Source organism: Myxocyprinus asiaticus, chromosome 24 (assembly GCF_019703515.2).
Source record: "Myxocyprinus asiaticus isolate MX2 ecotype Aquarium Trade chromosome 24, UBuf_Myxa_2, whole genome shotgun sequence".
Classification (NCBI taxonomy): domain Eukaryota; kingdom Metazoa; phylum Chordata; class Actinopteri; order Cypriniformes; family Catostomidae; genus Myxocyprinus; species Myxocyprinus asiaticus.
The window spans coordinates 25,511,289-25,538,757 of NC_059367.1; the positions used below are offsets into that span (position 1 = coordinate 25,511,289).

Here is a 27,469-nt window from a genome sequence, read left to right on the forward strand (position 1 = left end):
TGTTGATATAATCAGTAATTAGATTATATCTGCGCATGCCATAATGTGTATCTGCACGTCTGCTTTATATGCAGTATGTCAGTGTAATTCTGGAAGCACAAGAGCTGATGTAATTGTAATCACCTTCTTATGTGTGTATCAATAAGTCAGAGAGACTTGAGGTCTCGCTGCTCTTCTGCCACACATTTCAGTGAAAAGTGGATGTCAAGCTGCTCACTTGTAGATGTGTTAGAAATGGATCTGAAACATGTTTTTTAATATGTTATTTAAGATGTTATTTTAAACACTCAAAGTGAGGTTGTGGGAAAAGGTATGAACAGGAAATAGGTTACGGTGCTTCTCAGATTTTGTACCACAGGAAGCTTTGCAATGTGGGGAAATGTTCCATTAATTTGGCTGAATTGACATACTTGTAAACGTTTAGTTCAACGGGTTTCGTGATAAATTTTTGTACGAGTATTGTAGCTTTTTTTGGCATAATAGAACTTTTTGTAATTTTTATTCTACCACAGAATCTGGCCTTTCCAAGAGGCTTAAAGGAATAGTTCACCCAAAATGAAAATTCTCATCATTTACTCACCCTCATGCCATCCCAGATGTGTATGACTTTCTTTCTTCTGCAGAGCAAAACTTTGACTTTTAGAAGAATATTTCAGCTCTGTAGGTCCATACAATGCAAGTGAATGGGTGCCAAAATTTTGACTCTCCAAAAAGTAAATAAAGGCACCATAAAAAATAACCCATATGACTCCAGTGGTTAAATTCATATATTAAGAAGTGATATGATAGGTGTGGGTGAAAAACAGATCAATATTTAAGTCCTTTTTTGCTAGAAATCCTTCTCCCTCCCCAGTAGGGAGTGTATACATGAAGAACGCGAATCACCAAAAACACAAGAAGAAGAAAGTGAAAGTGGAGAATAACTGAGCAGGGAGGAGAATTTATAGTAAAAATAGACTTAAATATTGATCTGTTTCTCTCCCAGACCTATCATATCGCTTCTGAAGATATTTTTGAAGCTTCAACATTTTTGCACCCATTTACTTGCATTGAATGGACCAAAAAGGCTTAAAAAAATCTTCTTAAAATCTTCATTTGTGTTCTGCTGAAGAAAGTAATACACATCTGGGATGGCATATGGGTGAGTAAATGAAGAGAGAATTTTCATTTTTGGATGAACTAAAGGGATAGTTTACCCAAAAAAGAACATTCTGTCATCTTTTACTCACCCTCATTTTGTTCCAAACCTGTATGACTTTCTGTCTTTATGGAATAGTTCACCCAAAAATGATATTCTCATAATTTATTCACCCTCATGCCATCCCAGATGTGTATGACTATTTTCTCCTGCTGAAAACAAAGATTTTTAGAAAAAAATCTCAGCTCTGTAGGTCCATACAATGCAAGTGAATGGTGGCCAGAACTCCAAAAGCTCAAAAAAGCACATAAAGGCAGCATAAAAGTAATTCATACGACACCATCGGTTAAATCCATATCTTCAGAAGCGATATAAGTGTTGGTAAGAAATCAATATTTAAGTCCTTTTTTACTATCAATCTCCGCTTTTACTTTCGAATTCTCATTTTGTTTTTGGCGATCCGCAATCTTCGTGAATATCGGCACCTACTGGCTATTGTTCTTCTACATATTCCTGTAGCGCAACTGGTAGCCATAGCGCTAGCAATGCCAGGGTCATGGGTTCAATTCCCAGGGAACATACAAACTGTTAAAAAGTATACCTTGAATTCACTACAAGTTGCTTTGGATAAAAGTGAAGGAGAATTTATAGCAAAAAAGGATTGAAATATTGATCCGTTTCTCACACACACCTATCATATCGTTTCTGAATATATGGATTTAACCACTAGAGTCATATGGATTACTTTTATGCTGCCTTTATGTGCTTTTTGGAGCTTCAAAACTTTGGTCACCATTCTCTTGCATTGAAAGGACCAACGCAGCTGAAATATTCTTAAAATCCTAATTTGTGTTCAGCAGAAGAAAGTCATACACATTTGGGATGCATGAGGGTGAATAAATGAGAATTATTTTTGTGTGAACTATTCCTTTAAGTGGAACACAAAGGGAAATGTCAAGCAGAATGATGGCCTCAGTCACCATTCACTTTAATTGTATGGAAAAAAAGATGCAATGGAAGTGAATGGTGACTGAGGATAACATTCTGCCTAACATCTCTTTCAGTATGAGGATGAGTGATTACCACCCCCCCAGACTGCAAGCTAAATATGTTCCTTCGTGTTTGTTGTTCTGCAGAACATTGACATAACCAACTTCAGCAGTAGCTGGAATGATGGGCTAGCTTTCTGTGCTGTCCTGCACACATACCTGCCTGCTCATATTCCCTATCAGGAGCTTAACAGTCAGGACAAGGCAAGTACTACATAGTGCCCATGCCATATAAAACTCTAATGGGAGAATTCAAGTAAGAATGTATTGAGAACTAAGAAAAAAAATACAAATCTTGGTTTTAACTATGTGATTAACTTACTACTGTTATTTGTGATTTCAGAGACGAAATTTTACGCTGGCATTTCAAGCAGCAGAAAGCGTGGGCATTAAATCCACTCTGGTAAGAGACTGTGACTAAATATCTTCCATTAACTTGACCACAACAGCTCATTCAGAACAGTTGATGAATTATGTCCGTGCAGTAGATTGCACATAAATTGACATGTCCATTGGCCAAAGTGTTGCACTACAGTGAAGTGGACTAAGGAGACCTAATGCAGATGTAAGGTACACGGTGGGGCAATATTAATCATTAGGGTGGAATATTTGTCCTCCACTCCCATCCTGTATGCTGAGAACAGGTGAAAAGCTGGAAACTCTTTATTATCAGCCTGCACTGTTTATTTATTGCACAGTATAGAATTGTTTCCTTTATTTTATCTACTTAAACAATATGTTTCTCATGCACAATACTGAAAGCACCTTTGAACCTGAAGCTTGGGACAGAAAATGTTGATTGGGGTTTCAGGAATTCAGTGGACATTGTGCTGTCTCTAGTACTTGCTTGAGTGGATATCATCTCAAACACACTTTATTTTCAGTTTTAAGGTGCTTTATTGGCATGAAAAATATTTCTACATTTGTGTTAAAACATTTACAGTAGAGCTGCACATAATGAATGCCGTGCAAAACAACATACAGGTGTTTCTTCAACTTCGGGCAATTTCATGTCGCAGGGGTTGATTTTAGTTTTCATTAAAAAAATAAATAAATAATAATAAATTAAAAAAAAGATTTCAACTTTTTTCTTTTTGTTATATGGTCACATTAAAACTGACTTTTTTAAAAACTTTTTCCAGGCCATCATCATTTATTTCTGTTACTTTTCAAATGCCTTTTATGTATAGATTGTATTGTTTAAACCTTAAACCAGACTTTTAGAATTAAACTATGAAAATCCATTAAAAAAATATGCATTATAGCAAATTATTATTATGTTTAAGACTATGACAATCTAAAGACGAAAACAAAAACAAAGAACAATCAATATTTTTTATTGGCTGTCATTTACAATCAATCTGTAACCTTGCCAAATTATGCAAAAAATGTGAAAACATTTAATTGTGTGTAATTAGGATACATAAGATGTTAGCTATGAAATTAGCCTTAGCAAGACAAAGGAGTTGGCCTTTTTATTTCAGAAATATTAAAAATGTGATTTCCACCAAAAAATGACTCTGTCTTTCTGTCTCTCTTTCTTTATTTCAGGACATCAATGAAATGGTCCATACAGAAAGACCAGACTGGCAGAGTGTAATGACTTATGTCACAGCTATCTACAAGTATTTCGAAACCTGAGCACATGTATCTAAATTAAGTGTCACGCCTCGGCACAACAAATTACCACTAACTTACCCGAGTCAATATGTCAATATGACGTAGGATACATTGACATACAATATCATGGAAATCCTCTACAGTGGGACTGCAGCATCAGTAGTATGCCTTGACAATACCATAGTGTGCTGGGAGACGAACACAACAGACTATCTAGTCACTGTTTCCTGGTGTGGAGCATCCGAATTGTACTTCTGAGTAGAGCCTGTGGATTTGAAATCAGTTCAGTCTTAAAGAAGGGTAACAACCTGCTTGCAACCCGTGCCTTTTGCCATCCTGAGTACTTGCTTCCAGTGCGGTGACATGTTTGGATCAAGTTATTCACCTTAATTCACATCAGCAAAAATAGAACTTGTTTGAAAAGAGCAAGTTGTGTGGATTGCTCAATGCAGTGCCTAATTAAAAAAACTTTGTTGGAGTAGCAGAATTGTACACTAATATGAAATGTTCATTCACTATAGCACACAGTCCGTAGTCTACCTTTATAGAGGATTGTTTGAAAAGCTTATTGGGGGCACCTTTATGTATGACTGTGATGGATCTTGGCTTGAAATACTACATATTAAATAGGGATGTCAGCAATAAGCTTATGTAACTTGAGCCAATTCATATGGTATTAGTGCTGCTCACCATTAAAAGGTAAGATACTGTAGTTAACACTATATTCAGCTATGCAGTTCATGTGCATGTACCGTCCAGTTTATGCACAGAATTTAGCACTATAAACCAATGCCTGAAATAGTATACCAAAAATTAAAGCTTACAAGATCCCTTTTTGTTTGTGACTCAGTTAAGCTACACTTCCTTCTGTACTTAAACTAATCAAATTGTTTGTTCTTACTCAGGATAAGAAAAATGTATCAATATTTATCAAGATGAGTAATTGTGATTCATAGGATGCCATGTGCAGTGATATGGATTCTTCAGAGCTCTACCAAGTCCCTTCACAGTTTTATCTTTTGCAAAGCACAAAATTCTTCTTTGAGTGACACATTCAAATGCACTAATTTAAGCTTTTAATGAAACTACATTCCAGCACATTAGTATGTATGAACTGAAATTATATATGGAGATTGGTTCTTGCTTCTTATGTCCTACAGTCCAGCTGTGCTGAATTCATGCATCACTCTCTTTTCATTATGAAAGCTTTTAAAGACATTTCCCACCTGCATTTTTAAGAGCACACTGTACTCCAACCACCTGTCTGCAAATAACATTACAATGTATTCAAAATTCATTCTGAATGGATACAACAAGAAAAAAGAAAAAATATATAAACTTGTTGAATAATCATAAATTTAGAATTTGTCTTTTAAATGTGCTGGATATGTGTCCCTTCCCTTAAAGAGAGAGTTCACCCAAAAATGAAAATTCTCTCATCATTACTCACCCTCATGCCATTCCAGATGTGTATTACTTTCTTTCTTTTCTAGAACACAAATGAAGATTTTTAGAAGAATATTTCCACTCTGTATGTCCATACAATGCAAGTGAATGGTGGCCAGAATTTTGAAGTTCCAAAAAGCAAATAAAGTCAGCATAAAAGTAATCCATACGACTCCAGTGGTTTAATCCAGGTCTTAAGAAGCGATATGATAGATGTGGATGAGAAACAGATCAGTATTTGTCCTTTTTTTTTTTTTTTTTTTTAACTAAGATTTTCTTCTAAAAATCTTTGTTTTCTGCAGAAGAAAGAAAGTCATACACATCTGGGATGGCATGAGGGTGAGTAAATTGAGAGTATTTTCATTTTTGGGTGAACTATCCCTTTAACGCTTTGATTGTTTTAACAGAATATTTAATTTTTTCCATTCCTCAGGATGGACTTGAATTCCATGGTATTTAACTAAGCAGCCATTTTTAGCTGTAGAGAGAAAGAGAAAACGACAGTTTCCCGGAAAGTGTTTAAGATTTATTTCAAACTAAATGACACTGTTTTTAGTCACATCCTGGCTTTATATTTTTTTGGAAAAACTGTCTTGAAAATGTTCAGGGCTCATTGGGTTTGACCGTACCTTAGATGTCCAGCATTACACTTCTTCATTGGACAGACATCGTGTCTTCATTAAACAGTAATGGCAGATATTTTCTTTGTATTTGTCCCAAATGTAGAGTCTTGACCAAATGTTCTGTTCATTATGAACCTCATATTAAAATCAGCCTGGTTTTGTAAAAAAAAAAAAAAAAAAAAAAGTGTTGTGTTGAGTGTTAACCTGTATTAAATGTGCATCTTTTTAATTTGCTTTGTCCAGGTTTCATCACATTAATATGAATGTAATGCAGCAGAAGTCTTCTTCAGGTCTGTTGCCTATTAAATTATGTTATGCCAGATGTTTTCTCTTTTTTTGCTACCAATTTGTTCTATCATTATTTTTATTGTGCGAGCATTATCAAAAAGGTAAATGTGTGTGTGTGTGTGTGTGTGTGTGTGTGTGTGTATATATATATATATATATATATATATATATATATATATATATATATATATATATATATACACACCAATCAGCCACAACATTAAAACCACCTGCCTAATATTGTGTAGGTCCCCCTCGTGCCACCAAAACAGGGCCAACCCGCATCTCAGAGTAGCATTCTGAGATTATATTCTTCTCAACACAATTGTACAGAGCGGTTATCTGAGTTACCGTAGACTTTGTCAGTTCAAACCAGTCTGGCCATTCTCTGTTGACCTCTCTCAACAAGACATTTCCATCCACAGAACTGTCACTCACTGGATGTTTTTTGTTTTTGGCACAATTCTGGGTAAATTCTAGAGACTGTTGTGCATGAAAATCCCAGGAGATCAGCAGCTACAGAAATACTCAAACCAGCCTGTCTGGCACCAACAATCATCCATGCGATTATCTAATCAGCCAATCGTGTGGCAGCAGTGCAGTGCATAAAATCATCAGATATGGGTCAGGAGCTTCAGTTAATGTTCACATCAACCATCAGAATGGGAAAAAAATGTGATTTCAGTGATTTGGACCATGGCATGATTGTTGGTGCCAGACGGGCTGGTTTGAGTATTTCTGTAACTGCTGATCTCCTGGGATTTTCACGCACACAACAGTCTCTAGAATTTACTCAGAATGGTGCCAATGCCAAAAACAAAAAACATCCAGTGAGCGGCAGTTCTGTGGACAGAAATGCCTTGCTGATGAGAGAGGTCAACAGAGAATGGCCAGACTGGTTTGAACTGACAAAGTCTACGGTAACTCAGATAACTGCTCTGTACAATTGTGGTGAGAAGAATATCATCTCAGAATGCTGTTCTGCGATGCGGGCTGGCGATGTTTTGGCGGCACAAGGGGGACCTACACAATATTAGGCAGGTGGTATTAATGTTGTGGCTGATTGGTGGAGATATACATGTATAAATAAATGTGAAGAACAATCAATATTGTGTTCCTCATGAATCATCAAGTTTATAATAAAGTCAGCTTAGCGTTTTGCCTTGAATTTTTTCAGGTGTTATTTCATTCCCAGTCCCTAAAGCTTCTTTTCTGGACTGGAAATTCAGGTAACATTATAATGCATCCCAGTTACCCTCCTAATTGGCTGAAAGGCTTGTCCAATCTTTGTCTTTAACACATTTAACAGTTTATTTAAAACTGGCAAAAGGTCTGGTGAAAGGAGATGGAGGGTGCTTATGAATTTAGCTCAAGCGCTTTATTGTTGGAAAGGAGTGTGCAGTATGATGATTAGTACATTTCCAAGATCAGAAATGACGTCAGTCATTAGAATGGAAAGAAAAGTAGCATTTTATCCTGTATAAGACCAATTATTAGCCTGCTTCACTGCACAAAGACCTATTGTCTGTGCCACCGATTGATTTTGCACTGTTGCAAGTGTGAATGGAACCCAGATTAACCTGAATATGTCTGGGTTAACTTGGGACCAGCTCTCCATAAAAGACAGGTCATGGAAAGGAAACAATGATTAACCGGCAATGATTAACATTAATAACTTCATTTGTCATAGTTAATATTAAATTTCACTGAAGAGATTGGACACATTTACATTATCGACTACACTTTCCTGGTTGAGACTGTTTTTGTCTTTTGAATTTGGCAACAAGTTTTCTACAGAATATTTTGTTTTCTATAAAACTTTTTATATTAAGCAAGACGTCTCAAAATTATTCAAGTATATTTTTCTCTCATCAATTTATTACAGATAAATCTAACAACAAATCATTTTAAAATCGCTGCTTTCAATTTCATCACAGAAAACAACTGGCAAACGCCGTTGTTTCGAAGAAACAGTATCGTGGTGAAATCCTGGCCCCCGGCTCTGGATTGGACAAGCATGGGCTCTCATAGGGGCTCTGGAGTCTGTCATCTCTCAGTAGTGATGTGAGTACTGATGCGCACCCATTCAGAGTCAGACTGCACCGGTTCAAACAACTGACATTTAAACATCGGTGAAATTAAGAAGTTTTTCTTGCGCGGATCACAGAAGGACTTTCTTTGTCTTTTTTTATTTTTTATTTTATTTTATTTTTTTATGATTACTCCGTCTTCGGTAGTTTCTGGAGTTATCAAATCTCAAGGTAAGTTGAATCCAACAATCGTTCGTCTGCCTGTTTTTGAACTGTTTTTATGTAAACATGCACTAGATTCAGGACGTCTTTGGCCGTTGCGCCTCGTCTCGCGCAGGAGCTTCTGTTTTAAGGAAATCAGGGCTCTTCAGCTGCTTTCTTGCGGGGGCCAGATTATCCAGATGAAAACTTGGCGGGGCCCAACATTTTGTCCGTATTTATTTTAGATAACACTTTCATCGCAAGTAACATGTTACTTAAAAAAAAAAAAAAAAAAAAAAAAAAAAACCTTAATACAGTGCATTTGTTTATATTAAAATAGTCACAGGGTATTCTGTATAGGCCTATTAAATTATACTTTTTTAAGGTCTGGTCATAAATTCCTTAAGATGTGGCTAAAGAACAAACATAACTTATACTCGACTAACAAATAATTTTTTGATCATATTTTTTTTCTTTTCTTTTTTTCTATCATTTTAACATTTTAGGGCTATTGTTTACAAATTATTATCACTGAGAACAATTTAGATCTGCTAAAGCCCTCTCACAGTATCAGCCCACATATGAAAACAATGGTCATATAAAAATGTCATGTTTACTTAAGAATGCATTTAAATTTAAGAGATAAAAAGAGATCAAATATCTATTCTTCAATTTTCTCTATAAAGTATCGTCCTGTTTAGTGAGGAAAAAATTAGTCCTGCAAATATTGTGAATTTGCACACAATAGCCAGTGTAGGAGCCAGATTTTTTTTTTTTTGGGCACATAATCATTGGCAAAAGAAGAACAAACCGAGTAGATGCTGTTCGTGATTGAGAGGGCTGACTCACAGCTGTATATACAAATATAATCAGGATATTTGCAGGATCAGTTTCACATTATAATTTTTTTCCAAGCCCTAAAGACCCTGAACAGATGAGACAGATCTTTTGACACTTCTTGACACTTCAAGAATAGTGAAATAAAAGCAAACTTTTCAGCGCATTTTTTTTTTTTTTTTTTTTTTAAACGTTCGGTTTTCATAATCGATTGCTTTTGTTGCCTAATGTGCAGATGTGCTCACAACATTTCTGTCAAAACTGCAGTGAACATTTTTTACATCTGTGGATTTGACCGCACTCCACACAACTAAGCAATTTTATATAAATACATTTGATTGAAAAAGACGCTATGAAATGCTCGCGTAAACGGTGTGATCCATCTTTAATAAAGCAGTGTAACTAAACTATCGCCAGACAAGCTTAAACGCACGCTCCGGTCCGCACAATTGATTATGGCTGAATGCTGTTGCACGTGCTAATGAGCGTTGTTAAACTCACCGCTGATTGCTGAGGCTCGAGCCTGTGAACGCTGAGTTTTGCACGGAGAGCGCGCTGGTAATTTGATCAAAAATCAGTCGGAGGGCCAGACAAAGATGATTGGCGGGCCGGATTTGGCCCGCGGGCCGCCAGTTGACTAGCCCTGCCTTAAACTGTTAAACGCGTCTGGAGACGCACGTGTTCAGTTCAGTTCGATGCGCTGCGTCTTGCTTTTTTAGCGCAATTACGCGTTCGGTGTGAACGGCACCTAACAAATGCGAATATATACGTTTAAACGAGTTGCACAACGTTGTTTCAACTGATAAAATACGATTAAATAGACATCGATTATTAAGCCCATGAAAATCAAACATCAATTGAATCATGCTTTTATGCTGGCTCTTTTAAAACAACACTTCAAGTTAATTTTTAATGTATAGGTGAGTCATGTTAGTGTAGTTTTATTTAAAAGCCTAATTCTTATGTTTTGTGCACTGGACCTTACCTGCCTCCATTTATTTATGCTGTATTTGCCTCTGTATTTGCGTTTTTCTTTCACCTGCTGATGTTCAGTTATGTCTTAAGATGAGAAAATGTTGGATAGGTCCAGTTTTACAGGAATGAGCGTATTTGAGTTGCAGAGACAATCCAAAGAGCTCTGTTAGTTAAAAGAAAAGTTTTGACTCCACCCAACTAAAAACAAACTATTAATAATAAAAATAATATTAAAACAGTTCCTCAAATTTTGGTTTTCAGCGTAAAACAAAATATAAATGACACAACGGTTTGCCTTCTTCAGTAGCCTAAAGATTTGTTTTTGAGAATAAAACTGTACATATTTGAGCTAAATGGGTTATCATATTGGTTTAGTTCAACTTTTTGGTAACACGTCACAATAAGGTTACATTCATTAACAATAATTAATGCATTAGGTATCATGAACAAACAACACTGTATATACTAATAATATCAAATGAAAAAAAAATTGTTTACTCAACTTAATCTTACGTTTTTACTAGTCTTACTTGTTTTAATTAAGTAACCGTTACTCACTAAATCCTAAATTTATCATTAATAAAAGCATTCAAGTGGTTCTATTTAAACAGTACTTGAAATGTCACACTTTGGAATCATAACTCAAATACATAAGTTCTTTAAACTTTGGCTTTGAGTACTACTAACTAAAAATTACCAAGTACAAAATTGCAGCTGTGTGGAATACCCATAAACCCTTGTTCTTGAATAAACTGTTTATTTGGTCAAAACAAGGGAACTCATTTAGTAAAATAAGTTATATATATATATATATATATAATTTGTTTTAATTCTTATGACTATTGTTATTGTTTTGTTGTAGCTAGTTGATAATTGAGACTTTTGTGAAGTCACCATGAGGGTTATTAGTGTTACCTCTTGTGAACATGGGAGCCTGTTAAGCTTAAGTTATTCTTCTTTACTCAACTGTACTTTACAAAAGTGCAGATTTATGCGCACAAAGAAGTACTGAGTAGAGTCCAGTGTGCCATATGGCTAACCTAGAGTCTAGTCATAATTTTCCTTATACTGTATAAGACCAGGGATGGATTACCGACCGGGCCCTTGACTACCAGGGGCCCTTGACTGCCCGGGGGGGCCCTGGCCTTTAAGGTAGCTCGATCCAGTTTGGCTAGTCCCCCCGCCAACAACTTTTGGGCATGAAAATGAAAACACCGTCCCCCCCCCAACACGCTCAACAACTTTTGGCCATGAAAACGAAAACCCCCCAACCCTAACATAGATAATGTTAACTAATGGAACATAATTGTAAAGTGTTACCAACTTTGTGTTTTTATGACATATTTACTTTTGCTTCTCCTGATATGCCTTAAGTGGTACACAAATCATGATTTTACTGGAGAACTGGAGGGGAAATAATGCAACGTTTCAACTATTAAAGGTTAATGTTGCGATAAGACATTTGTGATACAGGTCATAGCCTCATAGACAAGTAATGTCTAGGTGTGGTGACAAAAATGTCAATATTTGGCTTAACCCACATTTAGTCTGTACATAAAAGTAGCCTAAATCAATCATTAAATGTATGAATAAAATAGCAGATTTGAAACTGAGAATGGGCATTTTTTTTTTATTTTATTTGTTTTATTTTTTTATAATCCTATTTATCAGCTGAGGTATAATGAGAGTATAACAGCGATAAACCCATCACTCACACACAGCTGAGCTACATCAGTTTGCTTTGAGCCTTCACCTGCAGCATTTGAAATGGGTTTGGTATGAATCCCTAATATTTGGGGGTTGATTTTCTTAGTGATGTCAGCAGTATGGGAGTGAAAGCAGATAAACAATAATCTGATTCTGAGCGGATGTAGATTGTGGTGACTGATATATATTAAGATGACCTGTTTCACAATTAGAAAATAGTATGGCTGGTACATATGTTCTTTTCTATCATCCTTCCACAATGGACCACTGTTGAGTCTGGAGTTGGCACAGATTTTGCCCTACAGCCTGTTTAGTGTCATAAAGATTCTCTTCCTGTCAATACAAAGCACTGAAACCAAAAGACTACTGGGGGCAAATAGACGACTGATCAAATGGATAGTCCAAGTGTTGTGCAGGAGACCTTTGTCTTTGTTGTCCTTTTGTCATCCCTTAACCTTTCACAGATCCATATCAATGGCTCTGAGGCTGGGCGTCAAGCTTTGCTAGTCTATTATGTTTTTCAACTTTTACTACAAGAATTTTTCACAAGGATCAACCCCCACTTTCAGTTCTTGTCTATGGCAGTCACATATTCACATGCTTTACATTTCTTATCTTACTGCCTGTTTCCTGGTTTGCCTTTCAGGCAGATTCTGTCATTTTAGTGTCAGTTTCTAAGATTTATGATCTTGTTCTTAAAACACCTTTGCAGGCAGAATCTGTTTAGAATGAGAAAGTCTCTCCCCTTAATACCACATGCCTCTGACTAGCAAGTAGCAAATCATGGTTCATGGGTGTGATATAAACTAAAGAATTGACTAAACTAAACTGACATAAACTACTAAACATAAAACATACTACATAAGCTAAATTGCCTTTTTGTTTTTGTTTTTTGTTTTTGAAAGAAGAAGAAAAAAAAAAAAAAGGACAAGTCGATAAAAAAATTCCGGACCAAGTAGATATTGATTTCAGTTTCAATTATAAAATGATAAAAGTATATAATCTTTTCCACTAATAATATTATCGGAGTGACTTTTTGCACTAGGTTTAAATAGCACTTGCCACACATTAAATAGCGTGGCTATTTACTACAAAATACTACGGTGATACTATAGTTACTGTAGTAAAACCATGGTTATTTTTGTGTAAGATTAGGTTAGGGTTAGGTTTAGGGGTTGTAGGATGTCTGTGGGCCTTTAAATAAACACAAAAAAATGCTGCAGTTATGCCCCTATACTGTATGTTAGTATTTCATTAGGGGTGCAAATTTGCATCTGATATTATTTGCACTTCGTGCAAAAAGATGCTTTTTGGTGCTATTTACATTTAGTGTAGTGTAGTACACATAGTACCATCTAAGTGCAAATAGCCTCTGCCTAATATTAAATTTGTATTAATACACCTTAGCACACCTCTGAAATTAAGTTCTGAATATTTGTATTCTTTTGATTTGTAATGGACAAATATCTGTGAAAATAGCAATGAATGTGGCCGAACAGCTGTTTTCTCTTGTCTTCCAGAGGTGAATAACCTCAGGCTGTTTCTCTGCAACAGTGTGGGAACGCTTTCAGGGTAAATAGCTCAGGATCTCTGTGTTAAGGGCTTCAGATTGGCTACCGATAAAAACTGAAAAACAAAAGGCAAGAGCCTCTGGCCAGACATCACTATTGGAGTGTCTGCTAAATGTAAAGCCTGAGAAAAAGCATATCTTGCCCGTGTGCTTTCACATGTTTCTTTGTTTCTTAATCTTGCAAGGTGTGAGTTTGCCGTACAATTGTCTTCAAGAAAACACATTCACCCATTTCCTATTACAGAGATTAATCATGGTAGAAGAATAAGAATTTCAATGTCAGATATTAGGAGATAGTACATCACTTATTTCTAACTTTGATCATCAGTCAGTGTTGTCTTACTCTGATATTGTGGACTATACATTGCATATGCATAAATCTTGTGCTTCTTTAAATTGTACGTTGTTTATTTGGAAAGCCATATTTTTGTCAACTTTGAGTAACCTGCATTTTTCTGTCAGATCAGCTTTAAACCTTATTTTCATCAATCATGTGATTGTAATGTATCACAATAAATAATATTTTATGAAACATGAAGCCTTCTAAATAATAATTGTAATGAGTTTTAAAGTAATACAATTGATCTGTTTTTGTCTTCTCTGCAGAGGTCTGTTTTCCGGTTGATGGCATCATTTCCACTCTCCATTCTCCAGGGAACACAGTGGAATACTAAATGGTGATATGAAGAACGGCAAACAACACACGGACTGACGATTGAACCATCAGTTCTTTCAAAATCAGTATTTTTTGGAAGCTTTTGCCAATGTGGATTCTTGATAATGCGTGGCAGTTTCTCTCGAGATAGTAAATGTTTGGTATTCCTCATTTTTAATTGTCGAAACAAAAATCTGGACTTTTGTGTTTAAAAGTTACAAAACGAGACTTGGTTATTTGAACCAAAGGAATTTCAGTCTTCCTGTAAGGCTGACTCGTAGCCTCTAGTGAGGTAGCTGTTGCCTCGAGCTGCAGCGATGGACATTGAGGCGAGGCATCATCCCTTCTCCCCAGCAACCTCACTATGCTGAGCAATGCCTTCGATGTGGTGTACATGATGCTGGAGCTGCTGATTGCCCTGCTCTCTGTCCTGGGCAACGTGCTGGTCTGCTGGGCAGTGGGCCTCAACAGCAACCTCCAGAGCATCACCAACTTCTTTGTTGTTTCACTGGCTGTCGCGGATATTGCAGTGGGTGTGCTGGCCATCCCTTTCTCCATCGTGATCAGCACTGGTTTCTGTGCCAATTTCTATGGTTGTCTCTTCATCGCCTGCTTTGTGTTAGTATTGACTCAGAGCTCCATATTTAGCCTTTTGGCCATTGCCATTGACCGCTACATTGCCATCAAGATCCCACTAAGGTGAGTGAAGTGTGTTGATTATTGGGGGATGGTGGGGAAAAGTGTTTAAGGGATAGTTTACCCAAAAAGGAAAATTCTGTTATCATTTACTCACCCTTATGTTGTTCAAAACCTGTATGCTTGCTTCTGTGGAACACAAAAGGAGATGTTAGGCATTATGTTAGTCTCAGTCACCATTCACTGCCATTGTATGGAAGAAAGATGCAATGAAAGTGAATGGTGACTGAGGCTGTCAGTTCCTAACATTGTACCTAATATTTCCTTTTGTGTTCCATGGAAAAGAAAGACATACAGGTTTGGAACAACATGAGGGTGAGTAAAAGATGGAAGAATTTTTTGGGTGAAGTATCCCTTTAAGGGGAGCTGATGGTTATATATGTGTTTTGAGAATGTTCGTCTTTGCACATTTGTCATATTTCAGGCAGGTTATAGTTCCTCTAATGTCCCTAAGGATATCATGACCATTGAATCTGTTTATTATTAGATTGTATCGACCATATGTTTCATGTCCCCTCTGTGAAATTGTATTTGCCTTGAAGGGAAAACAGTCCTTTTCTAAAGTGTATAATTTCTTCCATGTTAAAATACTTTCTCCTATCCCAGCTTAATATGCAGAGACAACTATAGGTAAGACATTCATAGGTTGATTCCCCCAAAATGTATAAACACTGTGGCTCTGTAGCGCTATCAAAACATTGCTCTGTTTGTTTGAGAAACCAGTCTGACATAGTAACTTTGACTCAACTAATGTGAGTTTTGGGCAGGACTATCCGTTTCTTGACCAGTGGAGGAAAGGGGAGTGTTTTGGAAACCTGTTTTTGAAAACAGTTATTATTTTTGCGATACCATTTGGTGCCACTCGAGGCACAGAAAGGGCACAATTCATCTTTAAAGCACTGTCCTTGACTAATTTTCAGTCCCTCCAGGAATTTACGATTCACAAAAATGTATGCAAATTCAACCAGTCTCCGCATTATTTGCAGTAGCTTGCAGCTTTTTATAATTTCCACAATTTTTCTGAATAAACTGTGAATCTGAGGATATCTGATTGCTTTTCTCCATATGGACAGTGGCAAGACAAGTGCTCGAACAACCCGCAACAACCAAGAACATTTGCCATTACATGAATGTTAAAGTGAACTCAGAACATTTTGTGTTTACTTTCTAAAGCCTTGTCTAAACTTTTAAATGGCACGCATAAATCACAGCTAGCTATTAGTCTTCACTCACTCTTCAGGAGCTTCTCTAAACAGTCCGAGGTGCGAGTTGGTGACGTTCCTGGTTCATTTGGAGTGCTCACATAATGCACTGTTTTCATCTGAAAATGAGACTCAACATTCATGAAATGTGTTCATGATTGCCATTTCTATAAATAAAATCCCTTATTTGGATAGTACATCTGATTAGAATTTGAAATGCTCAATAATCGCAGATCTCCCAGATAATCGCGGTTAAATGACTGTAATCAGGCCTAATATTGAATCCTCATTTGTGTTTTCAGTTTACAGTTTTATTGCTGGTTTACAATTTTAACCTTTCCTAAGTTTACTTGCATTGTCTAAGGCAGAACATTCTTATATAAAAATAATTAAGGGCCTTCCATTTAACTCATTTAAATCATCTTAAATGTATTGTATTTTTGTGTATATTTATTATTTTTTGCCTGCTAGCTGCACGTTAAATTTTTATGTACTAAAAACATTACAGGCAATTGCACGCCACTGACACAAATTACACAAGTATACTAAGACTATTTGTGAGTTTTCACTGCAAAATAAATCAAATAAAAAAATGCCGCAAAGTTTGAGCAAAGCTGCAGCAAATTCAGTCATTTTGGGCCACAATAATCAGGAAAAAGTGCCCCAAAATCCTCAGCCCTTAAAAAAATCGAGAGTTCAATTCAAATTTAAAGAAAACTTGCTGCAAATTCACCACTAATTATTTTTACAAGCAAATGAGCTTTGCTGCAAACTTGCGGCAAATTGTCAGTCATTGTCAAAGGTTTGATGCAGGTTCACCACTACCGGAGAAGAGCTGCAAACTTCTGCATGTGAAAATGAATGGCAAATTTGCAGCAAGTTTGCCAGACCTCTAGATTTTTTGTAAGGGTGGTGGGATTGACTTTTCCACCATTTCTCCAATTTGAACATCAACCAATTAGCAACACGTGGCAAAATTGTCAACAAATTCTATTCTAGGCTATTTTGGGGTGAATATGATTTAAGATCCTACATCCTAGCAAGATCCAAACTCTGATTTTGGTGGTGTATTTAACTATAAACCTCTCATAAATCTCTGGAATGTTTTTGCTAATAGATTTTACAGATGACAAGATTTCTTCAGCAATAGTCCACTTCTGGTTTTTGTCATTCATAAGTCTTTTATCAGATGCCAGTTTTATTTTAAACACATCAACACACCACACCCCATATTTCGCCAATTAGCCATTTTCAGTATGAGCAGCTAGCATGCTAATGGAGCTTGAGATAATGTTGGTATAATATTATTTAATTCTGTTTTGCAGTCAGTTTTACAAGTTTTAAAGGAATGTGTGAAAGTCAGAAGACAGTGTGTGCCTTCACGTCCTGTCGGTCAGTCCCTGAGGCAGGTTCTTTGGGTGGGGGTTGAGGGGGGCTGGGGTTGTTTTCTCTGTGTGGCTCACTGAACTTTCACATCTGGAGAATGAGACTGATTGAGGCCAAAAAACTCAGCTGTTCTCCCACACTGACCAAAGAGACGCTCTGAAAATAGATCGCTGTTCCAAACTGTGACATTTCCGAGCACATTCTTTCTTCTTAATTGCCCCAATGAGAGTGTTTGCTGAAAAGACTGTGAATGGATGCAAGGCATTTTGGCACTGTGGTTGTAACAGTGTTGTTCTAATGCTGTGTTCACGTCATGTTGGAATTTCTGTAATTATTTATTATGACAATTCTGAGATTTTACTCTGAGATGTACATATATTCTCGGACTCAGAAATTACCACTGTTGATGAAAGCAAAATACAAAATCACTACATTATTTACCATATAATTATTTTGCAAAGAAACAAAGCGCACCAGGCAACATTGGCTATAATAAAATGAAAGAAATACAGTGGCCTCAAAGTATTTGTACACTAAAATCACAGTTGTGAAATGTGTTAATGTCCTGAAATACAAAATGGCAAACCAAGTGACAACTGCATACAAATTATGCTAGACCTCTTCTCCGAACCAACTTCACTTTTCTTAGCCATTTTTGCAATAGAGTGCAACAGTGCCCGCCCACTTTTTCCATTCATTTCTTTCTTAGACAAAATATTCCGATATGTACAAATAGATAAGTAGTGGTGAAGAGAGACCGACTCGATTACGTCATTCACAGTGCGTCATCATCTGAGCGATCGCTTGGAGGCACATTTCGCGGGCTTGGTTGGCCACGGCTCTCTGATTGGTGAAGCTTTCTCTGCTGGACCATGGGTGATATACTGTAGTTTTTTTACCATGAATTCCGCTATCAAACACAATAAAAAAAATAATGAAGTTCAAATAATGCAGACGGACGGCTTCAATGTAGGCATAAACCATCGATGAACAACCTCGGAGCTCACAGCAGGTCTGTCTTAAAATGTTTATAAGTTATCGTTGAAAATAAATTCTTCTATGGAATAAATTAATGGGGTTTTTCTTCCGGAATCAGACTGTTGCGCTCTATTACTTTTAAACAGCTGGTCTAAACATGATTTTCAGTGGATGTACTGTATGAAGTCATTTGACCCTTTTGACCCTGTTCACACAGGTGTCCTAACAGAGCAATCACAGCCAGTGATATGACCAAGTGTCTAAATACTGAAATACTAAATATCAAATTTGGTCTAACACAGGTCATAATTTCATCTTAATAGTCAACACTTTATCTATTGTTTTAGAATTTGAAACCTAACAAGCTTCTTTTTGTGAAATGTTTAGCTTGAATTATGTGCTTGTTCTATCTTCCTTTAAGATAAATGTCACTTGGTTTGATATTTTATTATATAATAGCAAAGATTTTCATAAGAATGGCGTAAGGCCACGTCCACACTTAAACCTTTTAGTTTAAAAACAGAATGATTTAGCTAAGTTTACGTCTCTCATTCGCACGAGGATGGCATTTTCCTTTACTGAAAACAGAGCGTTTTAAAAAACGCTCTCCATTACCACATCTTTGAAAAATTATAACATTAGGAAACTGATAACGGATATTTCAAACAAAAACTTATTAGTGTGGAGGTGTCCAAATTCTTTTTGGGGCCACAGTGTTTCCATCCAAGTTGCAAATTTAATTTATGCAAAAAAACATTATCGCAAAAACAATGTGCGAATAAAGCCGCATTTCCATCCCATGTATATAAAAGAACAAAATAATCACTTCTAGAAAAATTTTAGCCACTGTGACTCTCTTATTAATAAAATACTTATCGCTCTTCTGTGCAGTTCAAGTGTGTATTTGACTTATTTGCTCTGCAAACTCTATGCAGGCTTTGGATTTTCCAGACGTTATTTCAGGTTGACCAGAGCAACATTTCAGATGCGACGACTGGTCCGCTGGTTAGTCCAGTTATGAACGAGTTATTCAGAATCAGCACATTACTTTTTTTGATGCACATTGTGGCTTCCTAATAAATTCAATAGGAGTTTAGTCAGTAAATGTGTTTCCATCATAGTTTATTCAAATTTCTTCTTATCGACTAAAAAATGTATCCACCTCAAGCAAGCGTGTAAGTTTTTATGAGCATTTTGGAGATTTTATTCACATCTTGGTGTTTCCATCCAGCAGTTTTTATGTGATGTCCCAAAATGTGCATAAAATATGTGGATGGAAGTTACACAGCTTGTGTAACAAACTACCTTTAACAGTTTTTTTGGTTGTTTTTACATAATGTCACAACGGTCAAGTGGAAAAAGTCAGAACTTTTATCAAATCCAGAGCTTCCAACTTGTAATCACGAGTTCAACAAAGAAAACGAATGGTTTTTACTATTTTTCTTTATCAGATACTCATAATTATGGTAATTTTGACATGACGTGAACACAACATAAGAGGTCCTCAGGTTTACAGCCATACTGACATTTTGCTTTTGTCTTTAAAGTACTTTGGACCTACAGTCTAAACCAACTGCGACAAACATTTATGGTTGTGTAATGTGAAAAACATGATTTTCTCTCTCTCTTTCAGATATAACAGCCTAGTAACAGGGCAGCGTGCCAAAGGCATCATTGCAATCTGCTGGGTTCTATCGGTGATCATCGGTCTCACGCCCATGCTAGGCTGGCACAAAGAACGCTCTGGGGAGCCCCTCAACAGCACCTGCCAGCCCGGCATGATGGAATGTTTGTTCGAGGAGGTTGTCGTCATGGACTACATGGTTTACTTTAACTTCTTTGCCTGTGTGCTGCTGCCTTTGCTTCTCATGCTGGCCATATACCTGCGAATCTTCATGGCTGCACGCCACCAACTCAAATGCATTGAGTCCAAGGCCTTGCCGTGTGAGCTCAAGTCCCGTTCTATCCTGCAGAAAGAGGTCCAGGCAGCAAAGTCGCTGGCTATCATTGTTGGATTGTTTGCGGTGTGCTGGCTGCCTTTGCACATCATCAACTGTTTCACTCTGTTTTGTCCGGAGTGTCAACGGCCGCCGGTTATTATCATGTACCTGGCTATAATCCTCTCACATGCTAACTCGGTCGTCAACCCTTTCATCTATGCTTACCGTATTCGCGAATTCAGACACACCTTCCGAAAAATCATGCGCTATCATATCTTGGGCAGACGGGAGCCGCTATCTAGCAATGGGAGCACCCGTACCTCTGCCCGAGCAAGCATGGCAGACTCACTTAGAATTAAAGTCAACGGGCTGGTGCGAGATCTCTACACAGAGCAGAGCAGCACAACCAGCAGCTGTGAAAGTGCAGAGCCTGGGCACACACATAGGAATACTTCTACAGAAAACTCAATATTAGACAACAAGCCTTTAGAAGTCACTAATTCTCACAGGCATCGAGCAGACTCTTCTCTAAGGCTTCCAGAGTCAGTGCTCACTGGGAATAATCAGGGAACTGCCTGCAGGAAGCATGCTATGTTTGAAATTAGGGATGGGACAGACCTGTCCTCGTCTCTTCACATTAAATCAGTTCTGTGCCTACAAACAGCTCACTGTACTGAGCTCACAGAGGTTTCCTGACAGCTGTAACTCTCTGAATGATGGATTATGCTCTGTCGTATTTATTTGTGGCCCTGCAAGAAAGACGGGCTAATATTTAAAAGACAAAGTGTAAACATTTTTTTGCTTCTTTAAGGACTTGCCATACACTTTAACACTTGGATTCTGTGTACAGAGCTTGTTAATGTGACCAAAAGTGACAAAACTACCCCAGATATTGGGCAAAAATTCCTCCATAGTGAATTCCTCAGTTTTTAATCTGACGTTGACTTGATTTTGTAGGTAGCCGTAATTTGTTTAGATTAGGAATTTATTTCAATTAATTGATTTTATACAAATTTACTCACCCTCATGCCATTCCAGATGTGTATGACTTTCTTTCTTCTGCTGAACACAAAGATTTAATAATAAAAAAAAAAATTCAGCTCTGTTGGTCCATACAATGTAAGTGAATGGTGACCAAAACTTTGAAGCTCCAAAAAGCACATAAAGGCAGCATAAAGTAATCCACATGACTCCAGTGGTTAAATATGTCATCAGAGGCTAAATGATAAGTTTTGGGGTTTTGAGTAAACTATCCCTTTAATAAAGATGTTAATTTCTGACAGTGATTAATTTAATTTCTCTATATAATATTTTTCTTTCTTTTTTTTTTTTTCATTTTTATTTGGATTGTTTTGGTAGGATTCATGATAATGAGTCTGGTGATGGTTGATTCAGAAGTAATAACTTAATCCAGTGGGCATGAACAAACTATTGTATAAGTGCAACCTTAGTAACTGCACTACGATATAAACATGAACCCAAATATTGGTATGCATATGAAATAATACCCATCGAGCACTGCTTTTAGATGGCTAATAGGAATTGGTAGAGCATTAAACCACCGCTGTAGCAAAACATTCGATCACAGGACAGTTAAAACAGTGTCAAAATGTTTTCACTGGTGTCATCAACAGCTTGCAAGAGTTAGCTGATGGTTACCAGTACTATTTATGACCCAGTTTCTAAGCATTTGGTACAAATGAAAAGGTTTAATCTGTTCAGTGTTAGGTAGTCTGGTGGAAGACTGTATTCCATAAGGCTGGCAGATGTCTATACTATAAAGCATTGCAACTCTTCATAAAGCATGTCTATAAGTGCTGATAAGTCTTATGCAAGCTCTATGGTGAGTTTTAAGCAGTGTTGCTCTTTTATTCTTTTACTTCTTTTAGTGTTGTTTTTAATGGAAGTTCATTCACATAGATAAAATGGAATTTTATCTCATGTGAATGTGCTTTTGTTGCACATGTCAGATTTTGTACTACCCTGCCAATGTTGATGAATCATATGATTTCTTTTTTAATCCATTTTGCTTGTATTTTGTGCTAATTATGTCTGCCTTGTCATAATGTACAAGAGATCAGGTCATCCAGTTCTGAAGCACAGAAACAGCAATGTGAACACATTTTCCTTTAACACATGAATAAATGACAATTACTCAGCAGCAAATGGAGGTCTTTTATCAAATAACATGAGTGAGCACACACAGTTCCCTGATTATATAATGTATTTAAAGATAATAGAGTTTGAAAGATGTTTCTGTAACATCCAGTTATGACCTAATCATAATTTTCAAACCAAACAATTATTGTCATGTGTGAGTATCTACTGGGTCTCAGCAGCAACCAGACTAGGAGAGACAGGGGCAAATAGTCACATGGGGAGGTTGTCAGAAAGGCTATCTCTCAGTGTACTGGCAGCGGCCCTGACTGCTCCAGGCGATCGGATAGGAGCCCCTCCTCCCCTCGTGGTCGGCGGCCGTTCCTCCGCTCTCAGGCAGCCAGACTCCTCCGTTCCCCGGCGGATGGCCACGGCCGCTCTGTTGGGGTGGATGGTAGTGGCAAGGACTCTACTACGGCACATCCCTCCTCCTTCCCGGTTTTCGGCACCAGCGTACAGGGATTAGAGGGAAAAGAGGAGGCGAGAACCGGCTTGATAATATAAATAATAGTTTAATAAGAAACTGAACCAAAAAGACAAACACACACAGGTGTCAGGCAGCTGCCCTTAACTCTCTCTCTGTTGCACTGCCGTCTCCGGTCGCCTTTATCCCTCTCGGGCTTAAACAGCCTAATTAGGGGCCGGGTGTGCGGAATCACGGCCCGGCCCCGCCCTCTGCCCTGCCACACTCAGTAACAGTGTTGATTACAAATTAATAACTGTAATTGAATTAATTTTTGTCAAAATAGTGTAATACATTACATTTTAATTATTGTAATCTGATTACAAATTAATTACTGTAATAAAAAATTTTCATCAATGTAGTGTAATACATTCCATTTTAATTTCTTGTAATCTGATTACAGTTACTGACTTTCAATAAATAATATTATTTATGTAGAATACATAGCATGAATTATGTTCATATGTACAGTCCTTCTGTTTCTGTGACAGCTGAAAAGTCACTAGCAAGTCATTGAAAAGTAGAAACGTGTGGTGCTGAGTGTATGACTGTGACATTGAAGAAGGACATTTTGAATCTGTTGAGTGGAAAACAAAACTTTCTGTTTTAGAAAGTAACTTTAAAGTGATTAGTAATGTCATTACTTTTAATAAGAAGTTATCAGTAAAGTAATTTGATAACAATTTTAGAGAAGCAATTAGTAATTTTAGTGGATTATTTCTTTTGAGTAACTTGCACAAAACTGGTCAGTAACTATAAGAATTTGTGTGAATAGTCCAAATACTGTATACAAATATGTGTTTTCTCTAGCAGTGGTTTAGTATGTTGGTTTCACAACAGCTAGTTCAAAATCCTCTTAAAGTCAGATTTTTGTGTGAATTCTATTAAACTAAAATTCCGATAACTCTCTGAGAAATGTACTGAGAAAAAATAAGCAAAAAATAACAGAAAAAGTCAAAAGTGTGACAACTAACCCCAGCCTTACCTGTTCGAGCTTGGACAGAACTTATGTGAGTCATAACTCTTTATGACAGTGAAAGGAAATTAAACGTCAGTGTTTTAAATGTGATTGATTTATTCTCATTGACTAAAGGAACTTAATGGGAAAGAAAAATCCATAAAGCATTGATCTTTAAACTGAATGCAACATTCAGTGTTAAAAATATCACTAACACTGTACTGCACTGCTTGCAGAAAGATGTGACCAGTGTTTGACAGATTCATATTGTAACTCAAGTGTGATATAGCTTAAAGAAGCAGGCTGTAAAATGATTACAACTTTTCTTCCAAAGATGGAGACTTGCAGACATGGAGTCAAGGAGTGGCCATCCCGAGAGAATGCTCCTCTTGGGCTCTTGAGCTCTATCACACGCTGAAAGCTCTTATGAATCCTAACATTGTATTTTTCCCAGCCTTTTCCCCACATCCCAAAAGATTTCAGGTTAAAAAGAGTGCACTAGTGTATTTCAAGAGACCTTTTGAGATTTTCTGCAGTATTATAGACCATCATTCTTCTGAACTGAGCTTAGGATAAGATATAGAGATAGCAGATATACAGATACCAGAGTATGTCAAACTAAAAAAAAAAAACTAAAAAAAAATATTTGTATAGATTAAAGTGTAAAGGTGGCTTGAATTCAAACAGATTTGATCAGTTAAAATCATTCAGGCTTGGTATTACTTTTTTTAAAGGTGAAAAATGTAAGCAATGTTTCCTACTATGCCATGTTTTTTAAGATTTTTCTTTCATTTTATTTGTATTATATATTATTTTAACTGAAACAAGTATGCACTGTTCATTACAACCTTAAATGGACAGTACATCCACAATTGAAAATTCTTTCATCATTTACTCACCCGCCTCATGTTGTTCCAAACACATATTACTTTCTTTTTTCCTTCAGGGGAACACAAAAGAGATGTCATGCAGTATGGTAGTCTTAGTCACCATTCATTTTCATTGTATGGAAAAAGATGCAATAAAAAAAGTGAATGGTGACGGAGTCCATGGCTATTTCTCAATGTGCATTTTTTTGTGTTCTTAAGTTCTCAAGGATTCGTTCGACACCATCAACCACTGTTCATCATACGAAGTTCAATTCCAGTAATTCAGAATGCAAATACATTTAGCCCTTTTTTTTTTTTTTTTTTTTTTTTTACATTTAGTCATTTAGCAGATGCTTTTGTCCAAAGCGACTTACAAATGAGGAACATAGCAAGCAATTTGTCATACAAAGTTCAACAACATCTGCAGTGTTGTACTGCCAAGTTTTTAAGGTGGCTGGAGTAGTATTGGCGCTAGCACAGGAGTTTTTTTTTTTGTACAGTGTGACAGGTTCGTGATTTCTGGGAAATGGAGGAGTCAGGAGGCAGCGAACTATCAACGCGAGTATTTTATTTACTCCTTCAGGGTCACACAAAACTTTAACAAAAAAAGGGCTCTTAGTGGCCAAACACACACAGATGAGTCTTTGCATTTCTCACTACAATATGACGGGCACATGCAGACAACACTCTCCGCTGTCTCTCTCTCCCATTCTGACGCATTCGTGCACTTTTTCAGGTCTCCCTCCGCCATCACTATAACAAGAAACAGGTGTTAGAGATACTGTTAACCCAGGTGATGAGCCTCATCGCTCTCTCTCTCCCGCAGACAGACACATGACCACGCCCCCATCCCCACATACCCCCACCACCCGACTCATTACGGAGAACCGTCCGGCCTGCCAACCCCCACCCCCCCGAAAATCAGTGACAGCCATCTGTGCCGCTGGTCTGTGGATCATCTCAAATTTGAAGGGTTGAAGTGCCAGGTATCAACGGGTGATCCGCGCACTGGTATCATTCATGCGGTGGAGCCATGGGAGTGGGGAGCAGAGGGTGAAGGCCCGCCCCAGCAGGTAGTAGTGAATGGTGAGGACAGTCCACTTGATTGCAAAACACTCCTTCTCAATGGTGCTGTACTTCATCTTCCTCAAGGAGAGCTTGCGACTGATGTACAGCACCAGCCGTTCCTCCCCCCCACCTCCTGCAACCCCCTGTCGGATGCATCTGTCTGCAAAATAAAGGGGAGAGATAAATTTAGGAGCATGTAAAAGCACTACAAAATACACAAAGTGCGAATTTTACTTTTAGGAAAACCTGCTGGCATGACTCCGTCCACTGGACTGGATCGGGGGCCCCTTTTCTAGTAAGATCAGTCAGCGGGCTGGTGACATCAGAGTAACTAGGCACAAACCTTCGGTAGTAGTCAGCCAGCCCCAAGAACGGTCTCACCTCTTTTTTGGTCTTGGGCCTCAGGCAGGCCATGATCACTGCAGTTTTGTTAACTTGGGGTCGCACCTGCCCATGACCCAAGTGGAACCCCAGATACCGAACTTCCACCCACCCCATTGCGCACTTTTTCAGGTTGGCCGTGAGCCCCACCCATCGCAGCGAACTCAGGACAGCTCTCAGATGTTGCATGTGCCACTGCCAGTCATTACTATAAATGATGATATTGTCTAGCACTGGCATATGCTGTATGTGGTCTGAGAATTTTATTCATGAGATGCTGGAACGTGGCGGGGGCACGAACAAACTGAACGGAATTGTCACAATTTGGCGTAAGCCGAACGGTGTGGAAAAAGCTGTTTTTTTCTTGTGAGATTGGAGTTAAAGGGATCTGCCAATAACCCTTTGTTAAATCCATTGTCGAATAAAATTGAGCCATGCCCAGCTGTTCAAGCAATTCGTCAATCTGGGGAATTGGGTATGCATCAAATTTGGACACCGCGTTCACTTTGCGATAGTCTACACTATCTGGCACTTTAGGTACCAGAACCACCAGGCTGGCCCAAATGCTGTGCGACTCTTCAATTATGCTCATCTCAAGCATTGCTTCCAATTCTTCCTGAACAACCATTTTTTTGTGTTCAGGAAGGCAATGGGGTGGCTACAAACCACCACCTAGGATGGTCTTGATATGGTGTTCTGTGAGGTTCGTACGACCGGGGAGAGGTGAGAACACATCTGCAAAATTCGCTTGCAACTTGGCCATGTCTGTGAGCTGCGATGGTAAGAGGTGGTCTCCACATGGGTCTGGGGTGAATGGATTAGGTTTGAGAGTCACATCCGGCCTGAGCTCCGCCCTCTCCAGGACTACCATCGCCAAGGCCACAGGGACCACCTCCCTCCACGATTTTAGGAGGTTGAGGTGGTAAATTTGACGTGCCTCACCCCTGTCCAACTCGCGGTGGAACCTCAAAGGGCCTTTGCCACTTGGCAAGTAATTTAGAGCTTGAGGTGGGCAGTAATTCAAGCACTTTATCTCCTGCTACGAATTCCCGTAGTCGAGTGCCCCTGTCATACAGTCGGCTTTGATGTTCCTGAGCTTGGAGCAAATTCTCCTGTGTTAGTTGACCCAAAGTGTGGAGTTTTTCTTTAAGATCAAGAACATTTTGAATTTCATTTTTGCTGTTTGAAGGTCCCTCCTCCCAGGCTTCCCGTATGACGTCGAGCACGCCTCA

The 27,469-nt window shown here is 37.8% G+C and overlaps 2 protein-coding genes across 7 annotated transcripts in view; both read left to right on the forward strand.

Annotated features, from left to right (window-relative positions):
* specc1la (sperm antigen with calponin homology and coiled-coil domains 1-like a) overlaps positions 1-6,196 on the forward strand; it is a 44,904-nt gene extending 38,708 nt beyond the window's left edge. For all 4 annotated transcript variants that reach the window (XM_051652743.1, XM_051652744.1, XM_051652745.1 and 1 more), the window contains 3 exons: positions 2,275-2,391; positions 2,531-2,590; positions 3,739-6,196. In XM_051652743.1, the coding sequence (XP_051508703.1) occupies positions 2,275-2,391; positions 2,531-2,590; positions 3,739-3,828 (267 nt within the window). In that variant the 3' untranslated portion in view covers positions 3,829-6,196. The remainder of the gene's footprint in view (positions 1-2,274; positions 2,392-2,530; positions 2,591-3,738) is intronic.
* Positions 6,197-7,165: 969 nt separating this feature from the next.
* On the forward strand, positions 7,166-23,177 carry adora2aa (adenosine A2a receptor a). 3 transcript variants are annotated; one of them, XM_051653128.1, is made up of 4 exons: positions 7,166-7,393; positions 8,102-8,425; positions 14,091-14,838; positions 20,035-23,177. In XM_051653128.1, the coding sequence occupies exons 3-4, from the start codon at positions 14,504-14,506 to the stop codon at positions 21,035-21,037; spliced, it is 1,338 nt and encodes a 445-aa protein (XP_051509088.1). In that variant the 5' UTR covers positions 7,166-7,393; positions 8,102-8,425; positions 14,091-14,503; the 3' UTR covers positions 21,038-23,177. The 3 variants fall into 3 exon arrangements, with proteins under 3 accessions (XP_051509088.1, XP_051509087.1, XP_051509090.1); XM_051653127.1 differs by lacking the exon at positions 7,166-7,393 and having other exon boundaries at positions 8,039-8,425; XM_051653130.1 differs by lacking the exon at positions 7,166-7,393 and having other exon boundaries at positions 8,039-8,228.
* Positions 23,178-27,469: the final 4,292 nt, after the last annotated feature.

Coding starts and splice junctions, on each gene's coding strand:
- adora2aa (XM_051653128.1), top strand. CDS start 14,504: ATGCTGAGCAATGCCTTCGATGTGGTGTACATGATGCTGGAGCTGCTG. Junction 14,839..20,034: donor GCCATCAAGATCCCACTAAG/GTGAGTGAAGTG, acceptor TCTCTCTTTCAG/ATATAACAGCCTAGTAACAG.